This window comes from Podarcis pityusensis, assembly GCF_964106645.2.
Source record: "Podarcis pityusensis genome assembly, chromosome: 15".
NCBI lineage: Eukaryota > Metazoa > Chordata > Lepidosauria > Squamata > Lacertidae > Podarcis > Podarcis pityusensis.
In genome coordinates, this window is record NC_138040.1 from 35,132,658 (window position 1) to 35,150,006 (window position 17,349).

Here is a 17,349-nt window from a genome sequence, read left to right on the forward strand (position 1 = left end):
CCCGAAATGAGAGTTCTGAGAAAACATGCATTATGGGAGCCATTCATGTGTTCCGTTATAACCAATGAATTCCACCCTTGAAAACGTAATTCATTTGCCATAATCCAGCCCAGGTGGAGAAGGGGGGAACGTGTGAGCCTGAGGCTTGCTGCAGCTCATCTTCCTAATGTTAAGCCATGCTTTAGCACTACGTGCTAACACAGCCAGAGATCACACCTAAGATCAGAATATCAGACCATACAATTCCCAAAGTATGGCTTTCATTTGGCTTTTCCCAATCGGCACGTGGCTTTACTAGTGGTCTTAAACTAAGACCTCACACTACCCGGTTTGATTCCCATATTTACCAGGACTGTGACTGTGACTGAACCCGTGACTATCCCCTTGAGGCAGAAGACAGACTGGCTTTAGGGAGGAAGTAGGACGTGCACCCAGTGGCGTAGCGTGGGTTGTCAGCACCCGGGGCAAGGCAAGTAATTTGCGCCCCCTAACCCGTGGATTTGCGCCCCCTAACCTGTGGATTTGTGCCCCCTAACCCTAACCCCCAGATGTTGCGCCCGGTGCGGCCGGCCCCCCCTGCACCCCCCACGCTACGCCACTGCGTGCACCCTACTGCACCCTCCGGCCTGAACCTTTCTTCAAACAACATGCCTCCAACTGGATGGAGAGGAGAACAACTGCAGTGTTTGGACCTCTGGGAGGAAAGATGGAGGGAAAATGCCCAGTCCCATGCCCATATTTGTTTAAACACACAGCAAGAGCATTGTAAATCAGTATCTGCAATGTCCCAGGCTTTAAACACAATGCTTCTCCCACAATGCAACCTTGATTTTCAGCTTGTGCCATGCATTTAATGCACTTTCTCTGTTAGCCTGCATTCACACAAGCGTAGCTATTCACCCACTGAAGTGAAGTGTTTTCATGTGAAGCCATGCAGCAATACCCATTAGGCTATTTATTTCACACCTACAGTGTAATAAAAGAGAACAGAATCTTCCCTGGGGTCTGAACAGAACAAAGTGGGGCTCACAGCTGCAGGCCACGAAACCATGCTACTTACGATCTGAAGGCAGAGGATTTGGGATGAGTGGAATTGGGAAAAGCTGGGTGACTGCTGGCTGTGGCCCCTCAGCTTCTGGGGCTCCAGAGCCCCGTTTCACCATGCTTAGAATATCAGACAACTTGGCAGCTGGTGTGAGACAGATGAAAGAAGGCACGGAGAGAATAATAATAAAACACGAATGAATGGGAGAGTGGAGAGGGACTAGAAAAACAAGGGAAAGAAAGGGGTCAGATAAAGAAGAGCGACTAAGAAAGAATTCAAGGTGAACAGTGTCTCCTATTCTACTCTAACCAATGAAGGCGGCAATGGCACTTTCTAAAGAGTAGCTCAATGCCTACATTACAGGAAACCATTATTTTGTGGTTTACTGTGAACACAGCTATCTGTTTTGCTCCTCTCCATGCAACCATAATCCCTGGCTTAGAATTATGTCTGAATTAGGGATCATTATTTGTTTTGCTGAAACCAACCATGATTGGTAAGGTGAGAACCTTGTTGTGTATCACACTTTATTTGCATAGAACAAACCGAATCTGCAAGCTCTTTGCACAGAGGTTGCTGCAAGATTTTTGTAAGGTGGTCTGAGCTTGTGCATCGCCTCCACATGGTTAGGGAGAGCCAAGAGCATTCAGTAAAAGCAGGTAAAGTCAGTTCTTCCAAGTTTATGGATCTGCTAAGCCTGGAGAAGAAAAGGCTGAGAGGACATGATAGCACTCTTCAAATACTTGGAAGGGCTGTCGCACAGAAAAGGGCAAATACTTATTCTCTGCTGCCCCAGAAGGCAAGACTAGACCTAAGGGGTTTAAGTTGAAGAACAGATTTCAACTGGACATTAGGAGAAACTTCTCAACAGGTGAGAGCAGTTCAACAATGGAATAAATTAACTAGAGGGATAGTGAATTCTCCTGTGATAGGCATCTTCAAACAGACCAGCATCCGTTGAGGATGCTTTAGTTTTTGGTTGCCTTTAATGAGCAGCAGGCTGCTCTAGATCAGGAATGGAGAACATGTGGTACTCCAAATGTTGGATTTGAGTTCCCATCAGCCCCAGTCAGCATAGCAAATGGTCAGGGGTTATGGAACTTGAAGTCCAGTAGTATGGGGGGGGGTAGGCTCCCCTTTCCTGCTCCAGACAACCAACTAATCCTCATTCAACTCTATGGTTCTATGAATAAAAAAAGCTATGGAAAAGCCCCCGAGACGTATTGTGCCACATGAGCTGTAGAGCACGCACATTAAAGTCAAAGGGAGGCAAAGCAGTGCCAGCTGCCACACTAGGCTGCTGGAACATCCCTGAAGACACCACACTACTTACACTGGGGAGGAAGAGGGTTGGCAGCACCTGAAGGTGGGCATGGAAGGGTGATGGAGGACTTTGGCTCTTCGCCTTCAGGAAGCCCAGAGCCCTTTTTCACCATGCCTAATACATCACAGAGTTTTGCAGCTGGGGTGGAAGAGATGAGAGGAGGGAGAGGTGAGGAACAAAAACACACACAAAAGGCAACAAGCAGAAAGAAATGAAAGCAAGGAGGAAAGGACTAGAAAAACAGGCAAAGAGAATTGGGTCAAGGAGTAGAACTTGACAGGATTGGAGTCGCTTTACATCATTCCATAACCTAGTAGCAATGCAAGCAATATTCTTCCTAGAATTATTTTCAGTGCAAATAGTCCCTCAACTTTTAAAACTGAGTAGATAGGAGAGAAATAACTCAGGATTAGTCCCAACAACTTGCCCATTACATGGTAAAACTAGTCCTGAATTAAGACTGCTCCAGACTACAAATGAGATGGAGGGGGAAAGGGGACTTGTCTAAAGTATAAGCATACAAACAGGCTGGAGTGGTAGAGTTTTTGAGATCAGACCTTATAATAATTTATAATAAGGCTATTTTCCCCCTTTGAGGTAGAACTCAGGAGCCACCACTTGCACCCTCCTTGGGTGTTTTTAATGTGGCTGGAATGTGTCCCTGAACTCTGATAATGCTTCTTGCTTGCCTGGATGGAGGATAGAGAGGGGTGTGCATGTAGAAACTAATGGAGAAGGGCAAAATTCGCACTCGTTGCTCTGCCCACTTTTGCCTCTGGCCCCACTCACCATTGGCATGTGGTTCCTGGAAGGGAATGAAGGAGCTTGGACTGATCTAATACATTTAAGGCTATTTCCACTTGAGGTATGGAGTGGGTATATCACTCTGAGGTTCTCTGCTGCCTGCACATATGAGCATAATTTATTCAGGGCAACAATCCAAACTCAACTAGCTCTGAAGCAACCATTCTTAGGGTGGATCTACACACAGGAATAAACACTCCAAATAAGTAGGAAATTAAATCGTTATAACAAAATAAAAAAACTCTATGGAAAAACACCTGTAAAAATTTCCTGCTCTCTGCTGCCATCTGTTGTTGTATGCTTATAGTGCATTCAAATCGTTGTTTCTTTACTAATGTAGCTGAGTCCTTATTCACTGATGGTGCAGCTAAGCCCTGTACTGTACCACCCAGCGAAACTGCCCCTGTTCAAAGTGCAAGGCCTTTCTTTTCAAGGAAAAACAAAAAGAGGGGAAAACCCATAAGGATTCTACAGGGTGCTTGCAATACTCCAGCTACATGCAGGGAATGCCTGCTACTTACACTGGAAAGGAAGAGGATTTGCAGCCCCTGGAGATGGGCTAGGCAGAGGGATGGAAGGCTTTGACTCTTCAGCCCCTGGAGGCCCAGACCCCTTTTTCACCATGCCTAATACATCAGACAGTTTGGCAGCTAGGGTGGGAGGAGGGAGAGAAATATGAGAAAACTAAACAGAAGAGTAATGGGGTGGGGAATGAATACACAATAAAGAACAAGGAGGAGGGAGTTTAGAGAAAGGAATCTGCTTGGGGGAGGGACTTTTCACGTAGTGAGGATGTGGCTTAGCTTGCATCAGTGTCTACATTTGTTCAGATGTTCATAAAGTTCCTGAGACACTAAAGATCCCTTGGTTATTCAGGGGCTGTTGGTTCTTTTTTCTCTGCCATCATGGGGGAAATGTTGCCTTGGCCAGAACGATGGGACAAGCAGAGTACAGAATTATTTGGGATTACCCAGATTATCCCAAGAATGACTTGGGTTAGAAAGCAAAAATGTAAGAGCAAAATAATGTTGCGATTCCTAGTTATGTAAATACAGTGGTACCTCGGGTTACATACGCTTCAGGTTACATACGCTTCAGGTTACAGACTCCGCTAACCCAGAAATAGTGCTTCAGGTTAAGAACTTTGCTTCAGGTTGAGAACAGAAATCGGGCTCCGGCAGCGCGGCAGCAGCAGGAGGCCCCATTAGCTAAAGTGGTGCTTCAGGTTAAGAACAGTTTCAGGTTAAGTATGGACCGCCAGAACGAATTAAGTACTTAACCCGAGGTACCACTGTATGGAGTTGCTTATTCAGGGTCTCAAGCCTGATACAACCATGTCTTAACACTACAGTCCTCTTTTCTGATTGCATACACCAGGGGTCGGACAACCTAAGGCCCATGAACCGGTAGCAACCCACGAGGCTTGTGTAACCGGCCCATGGCGACCCCAGCCGCCCTTACCGGTGTAGCGCGGGGACCGACTTCCAGGTTGATGGCACCTGTGCACGGGCGCTCCTCCAACCCAGATGTGTGCAGGAAATAGCATGTGCGCACACGCGTGGGACGGAGAAGTACCTGTGTGCATGCGCACACGCTATTTCCGGCGCACTTCTGGGTCGGAGGAGCACCGGAAATAGCATGTGTGCACGCACACTCCTCTGACCCAAAAGAGAGCGCATGCGCACACGCTCCGGCCCATCCTTTGACAGACAGAACGTCGACCGGCCCATCCTTTGATAAGGTTGCTGATCTCTGGCGTACACAGCCCTTTTGCAACCTGGTGCCTTTCAGATGGTTTGGACTACTACAACTAATCCAGAACGCGGCAGCTAGACTGGTGACTGGGAGCGGCCGCTGAGACCACATAACACCGGTCTTGAAAGACCTACGTTGGCTCCCAGTACGTTTCCAAGCACAATTCAGAGTGTTGGTGCTGACCTTTAAAGCCCTAAACGGCCTCGGTCCAGTATATCTGAAGGACCGTCTCCACCCCCATCATTCTACCCAGACACTGAGGTCCAACACTGAGGGCCTTCTGGCGGTTCCCTCACTGTGAGAAGCCACGTTATAGGGAACCAGGCAGAGGGCCTTCTCGGTAGTGGCGCCCTCCCTGTGGAATGCCCTCCCACCAGATGTCAAAGAGAAGAACAACTACCAGACCTTTAGAAGACATCTGAAGGCCACCCTGTTTAGGGAAGCTTTTAATGTTTGAAGTATTACAGTATTTTAATAATTTTTTGGAAGCCGCCCAGAGTGGCTGGCGAAGCCCAGCCAGATGGGCAGGGTATAAATAATAAATTATTATTATTATTACTACTACTACTACAACTCCCATCAACCCCTTAGGCAGCACAAAACTCAGAACGAGGAAGAGACCCTGCAACACTGAGTAGGGCAGCTGCCTTACTTTATGGCTAGAAAGACTCCTCAGCAGCAGTTCTGTTTGGCAGTCCCTGGTGCCGCATGCTACTTACACTGGAGAGGAACAGGATTTGCAACAACAGAAGGAGGGAAAGGCAAAGTGATGGAAGGCTTTGCTTCTTCTGCTTCTGGTGGCCCAGAGCCCCGTTTCACCATGCCTAATACATCAGAAAGCTTTGCAGCTGAGAGAGGAACAGGTGGGAGCAGAGAGGGCGAGAGAGGGAAAGAAACCCAATTTTAAAATGAAAAGAAAAGTACCAGAAAGCCATGCTAGAGAATGGAATCAAAGTAAGACAGCATGCAAGGAAGGCTTTGGGGTTCCTTCTAGTATTCACAAATTTGGAGCTTCATTTGCCCAATGGTCTCCTCAAATATTTTGTGTGGGAGCAAAGACCCATGTTAGTTTTTCAAAAAAAGAGATCCCTAATATGTTTTACTCCCAGCTCACACAAGCCTTCTCTATGGCCATTCCAACCCTGCTGTGTGAAGATCCAGCGTTAGCAGGAAAGAGTAAAACACAGCAGACCATGGACCATACATTGTCATGTTTCTTCTCTGTTCCCTCGACACTGAGGCAAGTCCTTGTCAGTGGTGGCCCCCGCATCAATGGGACATCCCAGAGGGAGATATGTAGCCTTATCATTGCCAGGCCATGGTCTGATGGCACCTGAAGCCCACCACCTTGCTAAAGTGCCTGGATGGGGAAACTCTTGAGGACCCCAGGCATACACTTTGAGTTCCAGGATGAAAAAAAGGACAGGATATAAATGGATATATATATAGATATAGATAGATAGATAGATAGATAGATAGATAGATAGATAGATATTTTAAAAAAAGAAATGTGAAAGTATTTTCATTCCAAGTTGTGTTTAACTAATGAAAGGCTCTACGGCAGGGCTGCCATCCGTCCTGATTTTCCAGGACATGTCCTCGAATTCACCTCAAAAAATGGTGTCCTGGATTATTTTTTCGGAAATCAAGTGAATGTCCTTGAAAACCCGCAATGGGGTTAAATTGTGCCAAAAATATCTTTAAAAGCTCCAAAACTCTTGTAGCTTTTACTATAAAAAGCTCAGCAACTTTGAGGGTTGTCTGAAAAAGCTCAACAACTGTTCGTGTGTCCTGATTTTTACTTTTGAAATATGGCAATCCTATTCTATTGAGACCATGAAGGCCCTCTGGGATTTTGTGCCAAATTAACCCCCCAGTGCTGCAAACCCAGACCGTCTTGCTACTTACACTGGGGAGGAAGAGGGTTTGCAACAGCTGGAGATATGCAGGGTGGAGAGACCAAAGTCTTTGACTCTTCAGCTTCTGGGGCCCCTGATCCCTTTTTCACCATGCCTAATACATCAGTCAGCTTGGGTACTGAGACAGGACAGAAAAGACAGGACAGAAAAGGCAGGGAGGTAGAGAAGGAAGAGAAACCAAGTATAATGGAACAAGAACAGAAGAATGAACAAACCCGGGAACATGGGTTAGGAAATGGAAACATTAGGTGGAAAAGGTGTCCATCAGGTACTATCTAGCGCCCCCTCCCCAACAAACACACAAATTGTGTTATTATATTTACATTTATTTATAGCTACTAGTGTCATACACTTACTAAATGTTTATCCACACTGTCAGAACAGACAGACCTATGACTTGTTCAGATGTTGTGCGAAACCACTGGTTCCCACTATGTGATAATGTCTGCAAGTGCCTCCGGCTCATGCATACTCCAACCTCTTCTGCATGCTAGAGGAGAATATCAAGCCTTTCTACTTTCAATTTTAAACTAACCTTAGTCCCCCATGGCATCTGAATTCAGATGAAACTATGGTTTATTTACACTATGAACCACAGTTTCAGATCCTGGCTTGTTCTCAAATCACAGGTTGGTGTTTTTTTAAAAAAAAACCCATAGTTTCCTGAGCTGCAGCATCACTGGTAGCTACAATTAGTTTTAAATCCAGAACCGATGCTTTCAATCTCCTCCCTCTGGTGCATGAAAGACAAGGAGAGGGGAAGTGTGTGTGTTTGTGTGTGTGTGTGTGTGTGTGTGTGTAAGCCTGAGGCTCATGCAGGTTCACTTAAAATCACAACTTAAAATTACATCTGAACTGGACCTATGACTAAAGGTCTTGGGGCATTTACTGATGGGTCAACCACAGTTGAGTGGAAAGTTGGGAAAGGAGCACAGGGACTTTGTGACTTACAAGCAGCAGCAACAGCAGCAGCAGCAGATGGTATCGGAGAAGTCTGCAGACTGGGAGGAAGTTCAGGGACAGATCCTGGATTCAACTGGCTTTTTACAAGCTCATTATCAGCAGCCTTAACTGATGTGAATGGGTAAGAGAGGAAAAAAGAGAGGGAGGGGGGAAGGAAAAACAAACACCATAAAGCGAGAAATAAAAAGTTCCAAAGAAAAATGGCGGCTCTGATGGGAGAAAAGAGAGAATGGGAAAGCAAAATATACATCGGCAGAGAAAGAGAAGAGGATGGCAAAATGGAATATAAAAGAGGAGAAAAACACACAGAGGAGGCAGGGCATCATCTAACTAGAGGATTTCCACTATCTGTTTGCTTCAGCTGGTTTGTTCCCTGTCAATCCTTTACCCCAACTCCATCCCCCCTCACTTGACCTCCCAGCTTGGCCTCCTTTGAGTAGGGCCAAAGTTGTATCTTCAGAACATTGCATATTCAAGAGAGACGCTCATAGGATACAACTCTATCCTCATGCCACATTTGCAACACTCTTGCGGCCTGGTGTGAGTGCCAAATTGGGTGGGCAAATTCAACCTTGTGTAATCTGCTTGGTGTGTGCTTTTTTTACTAGCATACGAAGATCCACCATTGAGAACCAGGTGCAAAATGGCGGCTTCGGATGGTGGGGTGTGGAAACATACTCTTAGAACTAAGGAGTGGCGTGCCTCTAAGCACAAGCTCAGCCAAGCAATTTTTTCAGTATGTAAACTGAGTTTGCAGTCCTCACACATAAAAACACTCTCCTGTTCCCCGCCCCCGTGCACCATGTAATGAAGAAAGACGTGTTTGCTCACTCCAGAGCGTCTGGAAATATATTCTGCACTTTATACACTGGAGTATTCTACCTGTATTTCTCCTCGCAGCCGCATGGAACAACACATGTATCAGATCTATGAATCTGTAAGTAAATCTTTTAAAACTTGCTTAGCAGTGAGTGGTCTGTTCCTTGCAAAAGGGGTAGAAAGAGGGGAGTGTTGTAAACGGGGTAAGAAAAGTCTAACAACCTATATTCCTAATGTTCCACTGTGCTGCTGATTTTTCTGAGTTTAAAACTCTGCTACTGGGGCTCTCTTGTGTTAGCTCCACATTTTGAATCCAGGAACCCAGCCAATTCTTTTGTTGTTCACGCACACATGTGGGTTCACAAGGATTCGTATATTTTCCTCCCACATGCAGCCTAATATTTTTTTTGGGGGGGGGGTAGGAGGAGCCTTTTTCATTGTTGCTTTTGTTAAATAATTGTGAGCCATACAGTCATTGCTGATCTACTGCAAAACACATAAGTGATCTATCAGTAAGCTCCTGATCTAACATCTGCCCACTCGTGTGCTAGATTACAAGGCTGTTTGCATTCCACTCTTTCCAGCACCACTAAGCCAGTTGTCAGCTTAAAGTGGAGGCAGTCTTTAAAGTCACTCTTACAGAAAATACAAGACCAGTCTGGTCGACCTACTCCCAGGTAATGTTGCCGAGAGAATTAGATGCAACCTGTTACAAAAACTGTGTGCAGCACTTATTTAATTAATGTCCCCCGCCAGTCAAAAGAAAACAAGTCCCCTCCCCAGGAGTGTTTTCCAGGACCCAAGAGTTACACTATAATAACTCAAAGAGGATATCCTTCAAAACAAAAAATGCAGTTCAGTTACAAAGGCGCACATGGAAGGACCTCCTACTGAACTCAGTGGGATTTAATTCTGGGCATACATGCATAGGATTACAAAGCCCACACACCCATTACCCAGCCCCGAGCAGAACAAACCCAACTTCCTGTTGCTTCCAAGACAAAAGTATCCAGAGTAACAGGAAACACTTGAGTTCGCTCACTTTACAATACCAAAGAGGAACAATAAACATCTGCATCAATATTTGCTCTGACTCCCATGGCCAAACTTACACATTTTGCTTACACACATTCATGGAACTGCATTACATAATGTGAAAAATGTGTCCCAGCCTCTTCTACAACATGGGTCTTCCACAGGTGGACCAAACCCTAGAAGTGGGTATTGCCCAACCTAAAGTCGATCATGCATACTGGAGCTGGGGCTAGAATCTGTTTGGTTTTCATTTTAAAATGAAAGAAAGTTGCAAAGAGAAAGAGAGTAAAGCGTGCTATTCAGCAAAAGGCAGAGTGTCTTTTTCTTTTTTTTTGGCATTTTGGTTTTTTCAATGCAAACTGCACTTGCAAAAATACCCTGTTCTATATAACCATTAACAACAATGCAGGGGCTTTGCCTTCCTTTGCCTCCGATCATCCTAAAAATCGGTGGAGAAAAGTGAGCATATGTGGTAAAATGTATCTACGTGTGTTGCATGTTGCTTTAAAGCTTCCTGGGTCTGAAAAAGTGAAGGCTATTGACCAATGTTGCTGCAAGGGATCTTGGGACACAAATCTCTGACTGTACACTGCTTCAGTGGCACTCTCAAAGCAGGAATGAGGCAGACTTCAGGCTTGTTTGATCTACTTTGCACTTTGTAGAACTTCAAGATCTTCCAACCAGAGCCAAGTGCAAAAGACATACACTTAGAATGAAAAACTTCTGATCACATTCGGAACCTAGGAGTTTGTTTCCAGTACCTGTACTGAACTGAGCTTACATTACTTTCACAACAAAATCCACTCCTGCCTAGTTTTCTTCATTTCAGCTGACTGTGTTAGATGGGAGAAGTTATTTTGCTGTAAGCACTGTAAAATAACTAGGAGTCAGAAAGTCCTGCCAATCTACTGCAAATCACCCTGAGATCATCTGCCAGATTTGCTGTTCACTAGAATGGAACCGTACTGTTCATGCTAGCTTTGGGTTCCGTTACAGCAAAAAAAATAAAAATAACAAAACAAACCCAACAACAACAGAAAACAAATCTTCAGAATACAAAGGTATCTTGAGGACTTATAATTTGGGCTGTGCAAACTTTCAACCAGTTAACTGGGTAGATTAAAAACATTTAACCAACTGAAAAGGCCGCAAATCAATTGGGCAGCATGTGAATTATTTCCCAATTTGTCAGTAGCTTTCTCTTGTCCTGGGCAACCCAAAGTGACTTACAACCCAACAGACAGGCAACAAACCCCCCACAGATACACTAAACCAAGAGAAATATGATTAAAAACACCCCACCTGGGCATGTGTGTATGGCAGGCATAGGCAAACTCGGCCCTCCAGATGTTTTGGGACTACAACTCCCACCATCCATGACCAACGGTCCTGTTAGCTAGGGATGATGGGAGCTGTAGTCCCAAAACATCTGGATGGCCGAGTTTGCCTATGCCTGGTGTATGGTATAAAAATTGTAGACGGCAGAGGCCATCTTAGCAGAGGCATTGCCTCTGCATCGTGTCCAAGACATTTTGCAGCCTCGGGTAAAGGACAAGATGGTACCCCTCACCACAATTCCATGTAAGAAGCTGCCTGGACTGGCAGTCAAATGTTACTTCTACACTGGCAACAGTGCAGTGTATCTGGCAGGGCAGGTTTCATGGTGCATAGAATTTTGTCTTCCAGCACCTCACTGCTGCTCCCTGCCTCAAAACATGTTTATGCCTAATGGTTTGACTGGCCCTGGTTTCTTCTTCACTTCCGCACAGGAAGGACACCTAGCATAGGAAGGATAGCCATCTGTCATGGATGCTTTACTGTACAGTGGTACCTCGCAAGACGAATGCCTCGGAAGACGAAAAACTCGCAAGATGAAAGAGTTTTTCGTTTTTTGAGGTGCTTCGTAAGACGAATTTCCCTATGGGCTTGCTTCGCAAGAAGAAACGTCTTGCGAGTTTGTTTCCTTTTGAAGCGGGAACTGGGCTGGCAGGGAGCGACCTACCTTTTCCAGAGGGATCCTCTTCTGGAGAGGGCACAGAGGAGGCAGGTGGGCTGGGATCCAGCGGATCTGACTGGGTCTCTGCGCCTCTGCCGCCTCTGCCTCTCTCTCCCCCTCCCCACGTGGCTGCTCCATTTTGCCTTAACTGCGCGAAGGCAGGAGGAGGGGGACCAAGGAGGAGGAGGAGGAGGCATCCACTGCGATTGGGCCGTCGCGAAGGCGCCATTGCGGGGGTGGGAAGAAGCCGGGAGCAGCTGCCGAGACTGTGGGGAGCCCGGCGGCATGGCGCAAGGTAACGGGGGGAGCAAGGGAGAGTCCGCGCCGGGCGCTTCGTGCGTCCGCCCTCGGTTCCTGGGCTCGAACTTCCTTTGGCACCTCGTGGAGAGAGAGGGAGAGGAGCAGGCTGGGGCTTTGATGTGGGACACGGTTTGGCCGAGCGAAGACGTGGCAAGGCTTGGCGACAGGGGAAGGGGGGCTGTTTTCATGGGGAGGTGGGAGGGGGTGTCTTTGCCTCTTCCCGGCAACAGATCCTCCAGGCTGGGGAAACTCCTCCTGCTGGGGAGCGACCCGCTTTGTGCTTTGCCCGCTATCCCATTATAATACAGTACCAGGGTGCATCCGTGCTTCGCAAGACGAAAAAATCCGCAAGACGAAGAAACTCGCAGAACGGATTAATTTCGTCTTGCGAGGCACCACTGTAATTGAGATTCCTGCACTGCAGGGCGTTAAGACCCTCAGGGTCCCTTTCAACTCTATGATTCCATGATTCTATTATTCTAATTAGGAGAAATGTCACTGCTACTTTTGAAATGTATTTTATAGTGAATTCTTCGCCACCAAGTGTGACAACTTTTGCGGGGGCCCAGGTAAGTCTCACCCCACATAATTGATCAGATGACCTGGTACACACACACTATTTGAATGGCAGTGCCCATAAAGTTTTTGCGGGGAGCCCTCTAAAATATTTTATTGGGGGGCAAAGTCCCCACGGCCCCTAGGAGTTGGCTCCTATGCTTGCCACCAACTTTCTAATTGTTTCATGCTGGACCTCAGTTTTTCTTTTTCTTTTTTGGGGGGTGGGGTGAGGTTCTACACATAAATTTTCCTCCCCCCCCCACCTGCTCACAACTTCACATTTTTAGCCAAAGATGACTGATGAGCTCCATGTAATCTCTGCATCTTTTGCTTTACCTTCAGGCAGCTCAAAGAGGCATGGAGCTCCTTTCTGCTGATCTAGATATATCACACATCCAAAAACAAGAACTGAAACATCTTCCTCAGCTCTAGTAGCTGAGATCATTCAACTGGATATGGAGCCTTGAAAGATCTGTATGCAAAACTTGTCTTCTGCCAAAGTGAGATAGGTTCCCATCCCTTTTATTTTATTTGCTCTCCAGTGCATAACTAGAAATTCTCCCTAAGGAGATCCAGTGGAGAGGTGAAGCTAGAAACATTCAGTGTATTATTTTACACTCAAGCGGGGGGCAAAGCAATTTGGATTCCCTATCACAGCTCAAGTAAGAGAAAGTTCTCGCAAGACTCAGTACCAACATCAACTGGGAACTATTTGTCCTGTATCTCCCAGGAAATCAATCACACAGTCATTGCAAGCATCAGGGACGGGCATCCCAGGGGAGTTGCTGGTGACCAGGAAGGACCCAACCAGCTCTGATGCCTCCACAACAGCTGGGTTTGTGAGCCTTCATTTTATTTTCCCACAACACCTCCACACACACACACACACACACACACACACACACCCACCAATGCTGCTGGCACTACCACAGCCTAGGGGGACCCATCAACGTAAATTACCCAAAGCCCTTCCAAATCTAGAGCAGGCTTTGCAAATACTACAGTGGTGCCCCGCAAGACGAATGCCTCGCAAGACGGAAAACCCGCTAGACGAAAGGGTTTTCCGTTTTGGAGGTGCTTCGCAAAACGAATTTTCTATGTGTTTGCTTCGCAAGACGAAAATGTCTTGCGAGTTCCTGCGGGGTTTTTTTCCTTCCCCCCCTTTTTCCCAAGCCGCTAAACCGCTTATCAGCTGATGGCTAAGCCGCTTAACAGCTGATGCTAAGCCGCTTATCAGCTGATCCTTAAGCCGCTTATCAGCTTATCGTTAAGCCGCTTATCAGCTGATCCACTAAGCCCGCTAAGCCGCTAATACTGTAGCACTAATCCGCTAATGGGCTTGCTTCGCAAGATGAAAAAACCCGCAAGACGAAGAGACTCGCGGAACGGATTCTTTTCGTCTTGCGAGGCACCACTGTATATGCAAATACTACATTTGGCCTTAAAGTCCATAGAATCCTTCATCTGCTTGTGTTCCCTTGTGACAGAAGGTCCTTATGCTCCTATCCAAGGCCACATTCACTCATTTCTTCCAAGTGCATCCATATGGCTTCTCAAGGACACAGATTCTCAGGAGTGTACAGGTGGGTTTGCTTTGCCAGATTTATATGGCATGAAACTTCTGACTGACCCCTCAAGTCTGTTACCTTTCGTGTCCTCATCCTCTATGGTGGTGTTTGTGCTGTCGGAGGATTCCTGTGGAAACATACAGGGGTGAAAAAAAGGAGAAAGCGAAACATTAGTGGCTCTGGCCAGAAACAAATGCCGGAGGAGAGGTTGAACTTGCACAACTGGGCACATCAGAAGAGGGACCAGGGAGAGCTCAAAAGCCCTGCATCTAACTAAGTAATTATTAGGGGCACCCATTGTCTCTTCTCTTTCCTGCCTCTAACAGGAACATCTTTCAAACCAAGTAGGTTCAAAGATATAAAAAGGATTTCTGCCAGGAGAAAATGCAGGGATGAATCTTGACCAGGAATAAGAAACTCAAGGCTCTCTAGATGTTCCTGGACTACAATTCTCATATTTCCTGATAGTTGGTCATGTTGGCTGGAGTTGATCGGAGTCCAAGTCCATCAACATCCCATATCCCTGATCTAGACTTCCAACATGACTACATTCCTGAGTTCTCTCCACCATGATACATCAGAATTCCATATATCTTCCTTCAAACCCCTAACCTCTTCCCTTTTAAATGAATGCTCCCTGATCAAGTCTTAACTTCCCATCTTCACAAAGGAAAATAGTTGAAATTATGGCAATTTTAGAGCAGGTCCATAAATTTCTTGCCTCTGAATGTGGAAACCCACCATTTTCACCTGCCATGAGATCCTGAAAGCCCCAGGGAACCATTAGGATGGTATTCAGTACAGTTTACTCAGAGTAGACCCACTGAAATTAATGGCCCTGCCTTAATTTCATTGGGTGTACTCTGAGTAAAACTTAGTTGAATACCACCCTTAGTCACAATAGCTGTAGGTGCAGAGATGGCAGGCCTCCGAGGGCATAACTATACAATATGTTAACCATGCTTATGAGCAACGAGAGCTTCCCTCCCATCCAATGTTAATTCTTGCAGAATGTGATACTGTGGACTATTATCCCCACCCCTTTTCCAGTTAATTTTTAAAAAACCTAAATTTTGATTCCTAGCCACATTGTGAATGTAATGTACAGTAGCTAGGAGCAGCAACTGGAGACAGCTATTGGCTATCATGTTGTGCTTGCAGGCTACCTGGAGGGATCTGATTGGCCATTGTGAGTAGCAGAACGTTGCACTAGATGGAGCTTTGATCTGACCTAGCAGGCTTCTTTTTATAGTCTAATGTTCTTTCTGCGTCTGTCTTCATGGGGAAACATTTGTGGTGTTACAATAACGCCATGAGAAGATAGGGTTTCCAATCTTGTGTCTTCCTCTTGAAGGAACACATCCAGGACAGAATTTGGGGTGGGGGGGTGCTTAACTTTCTCCTGTCTACCAATTTCCCCTGCAAATGCATCCCATGGAGTTTAAAGTATTTCTGCCACCTGAGAAGCAAAGCACCTCTCCTTCCCGTCTACCAGCTCCCTCCACAAATGCCCTTCCCTACACTCAAGTCATCTTGACAACTTGGATTCTGAATCTTCATTTGCCAAGGCAACGCATTCTCCCACCACTTAACTCTGGGCATCAATGATCACACTTTGGGCAAACAATTCCCACCAAATCCCAACCTATTCATTATACCGTGCCACATTATACCCTGTAAAGCATAAGCATAATTTAAAAACAAAATGAGCTCAGAAAAGAATCCTGGGGAAACATTATCTCTTCTTAAGAGTCACCTATGGGAACCAAACACAGAATAGTGCACCTTGCCAAAAATACAAACGTTTTAGTACACGGTACATCCAGCAATTAAGGAAGAAAGAGAAACATATACTTATATAGTAGCGCTTCTAATCTCAAGAGCGTTTTACAGAGCTTGTCCTCTCACTGAGTAGAGAGCTCTGTGTCACGAACGCTGTATATTCAGCTCCTGTGTGTAAATCCAGCCCACTTCTGCTGCCCCGCTGATCAGGCCCATCATTCCCCTGTCAATAACAGAGTGCCTGGGAACAGCTGAGCAGTATGCTTAACCTTCTCCACTGCGCTGCAGACTCTTCTGGCTGAAGAACCCGTGCTCCTGCTTCTGTCCTACAGCAGGTGTAGCAGTTAGCACTGTCCAGAGCAGGAGGCCAGTAACGAAAACAAAAAAAATTCTGGACAATGTAAGATCACAGACCCTGTGAACGAGTGGAGGGAGTGGAGCATCAAGCTGAAAAGAACCATCAGCTCCAACTGACAGTTGCCCTGGGACAAGACACCATGAGAGGAGCACCCTCTGGCTCCTGCCATCAGCCAGGAAAACTAAGGCTGCTGGGAAGCTACGCCTTCGGCCTCCCAAGAATAATATTGAGACAAAGGGGAGGCCAGAGTGGCAACAGCTACAAGGAACCCACTTCTCCCCTCCCTGTCTGAAATAATACTGCTCAAACTCCCTCTGGCCCAGAGACCTGAGAAGCAAAGGGAAAGAACCCTCTGGCTCCATCTATTGGCCAATGGAACAAGAGCCACCAACGGCTATTCACACAAGAGCCACCAACAAAGGAAGACCAAGCTGGGCCAAAATGGATAAAAATGCCCAGCACTTTGTTCCTGCCTTGAAGATCTCCCTCTTCTTTTTCCTTTCTCTCCCCTTTTTGTGTGCGTCTGATCTTTCTAGTTTGCAAGCCTGGTGGCAGGGCCTCTGTCTCTGTGTGTGTTGATATGAGCCACTGTGGAAGACAGTCATTGTCTGGAAAGCAGGATAAGAACAGAGTAAATAAGTAAAGCTAAGGGGCTCCATTCAAGGTGCATACAATCAGCCCCAACAGTCATGCCAGCTGAGAAAGGTCTCTATGCAAAACTGAAGGGGGTGAGGGAGAGGGAGGGAGAATGCTATTCTATGTAAGAGGAGGAGCTGGAATCAGATTTGCTACCTCTGGTATGGCTTTCAACACTGGAACCCGATTTCTGGATTCTGGAGACTTCAGGGCTCGTTTTTTTCTGTTAACTCGTGCCATTTGGTGGCAGGGTTTTGCGATGTAGATAGCTGGCTGCTACTGCTGCCCAGGGGTCAGGACTGCAAACCCACTTTCCCTGTAGGAGGTCACACTATAACCTCCTGGAGGGAAATCTCGCCGAATCATTTAAAATTCCTCAAGCCTATGAATGAAAAAGAATTTGGACAAGTAAACAGCCAGCGCTTGAGGAATCACACTGGTACTGTCACCAAGGAAGAAAAATAAAATGACTTATTCAATTCTCTTG

At 46.2% G+C, this 17,349-nt stretch overlaps 1 protein-coding gene across 17 annotated transcripts in view; it reads right to left on the minus strand.

Annotated features, from left to right (window-relative positions):
* CAMK2B (calcium/calmodulin dependent protein kinase II beta) overlaps positions 1–17,349 on the minus strand; it is a 205,379-nt gene that overhangs the window by 15,016 nt on the left and 173,014 nt on the right. For 7 of the 17 annotated variants that reach the window (XM_080982405.1, XM_080982403.1, XM_080982402.1 and 4 more), the window contains 7 exons: positions 14,165–14,213; positions 7,799–7,918; positions 6,837–6,965; positions 5,648–5,776; positions 3,695–3,823; positions 2,379–2,507; positions 1,061–1,189 (listed from right to left, as the gene is read on the minus strand). In XM_080982405.1, the coding sequence (XP_080838531.1) occupies positions 1,061–1,189; positions 2,379–2,507; positions 3,695–3,823; positions 5,648–5,776; positions 6,837–6,965; positions 7,799–7,918; positions 14,165–14,213 (814 nt within the window). The remainder of the gene's footprint in view (positions 1–1,060; positions 1,190–2,378; positions 2,508–3,694; positions 3,824–5,647; positions 5,777–6,836; positions 6,966–7,798; positions 7,919–14,164; positions 14,214–17,349) is intronic. The other 10 variants (XM_080982399.1, XM_080982398.1, XM_080982396.1 and 7 more) reach the window with 4 other exon arrangements.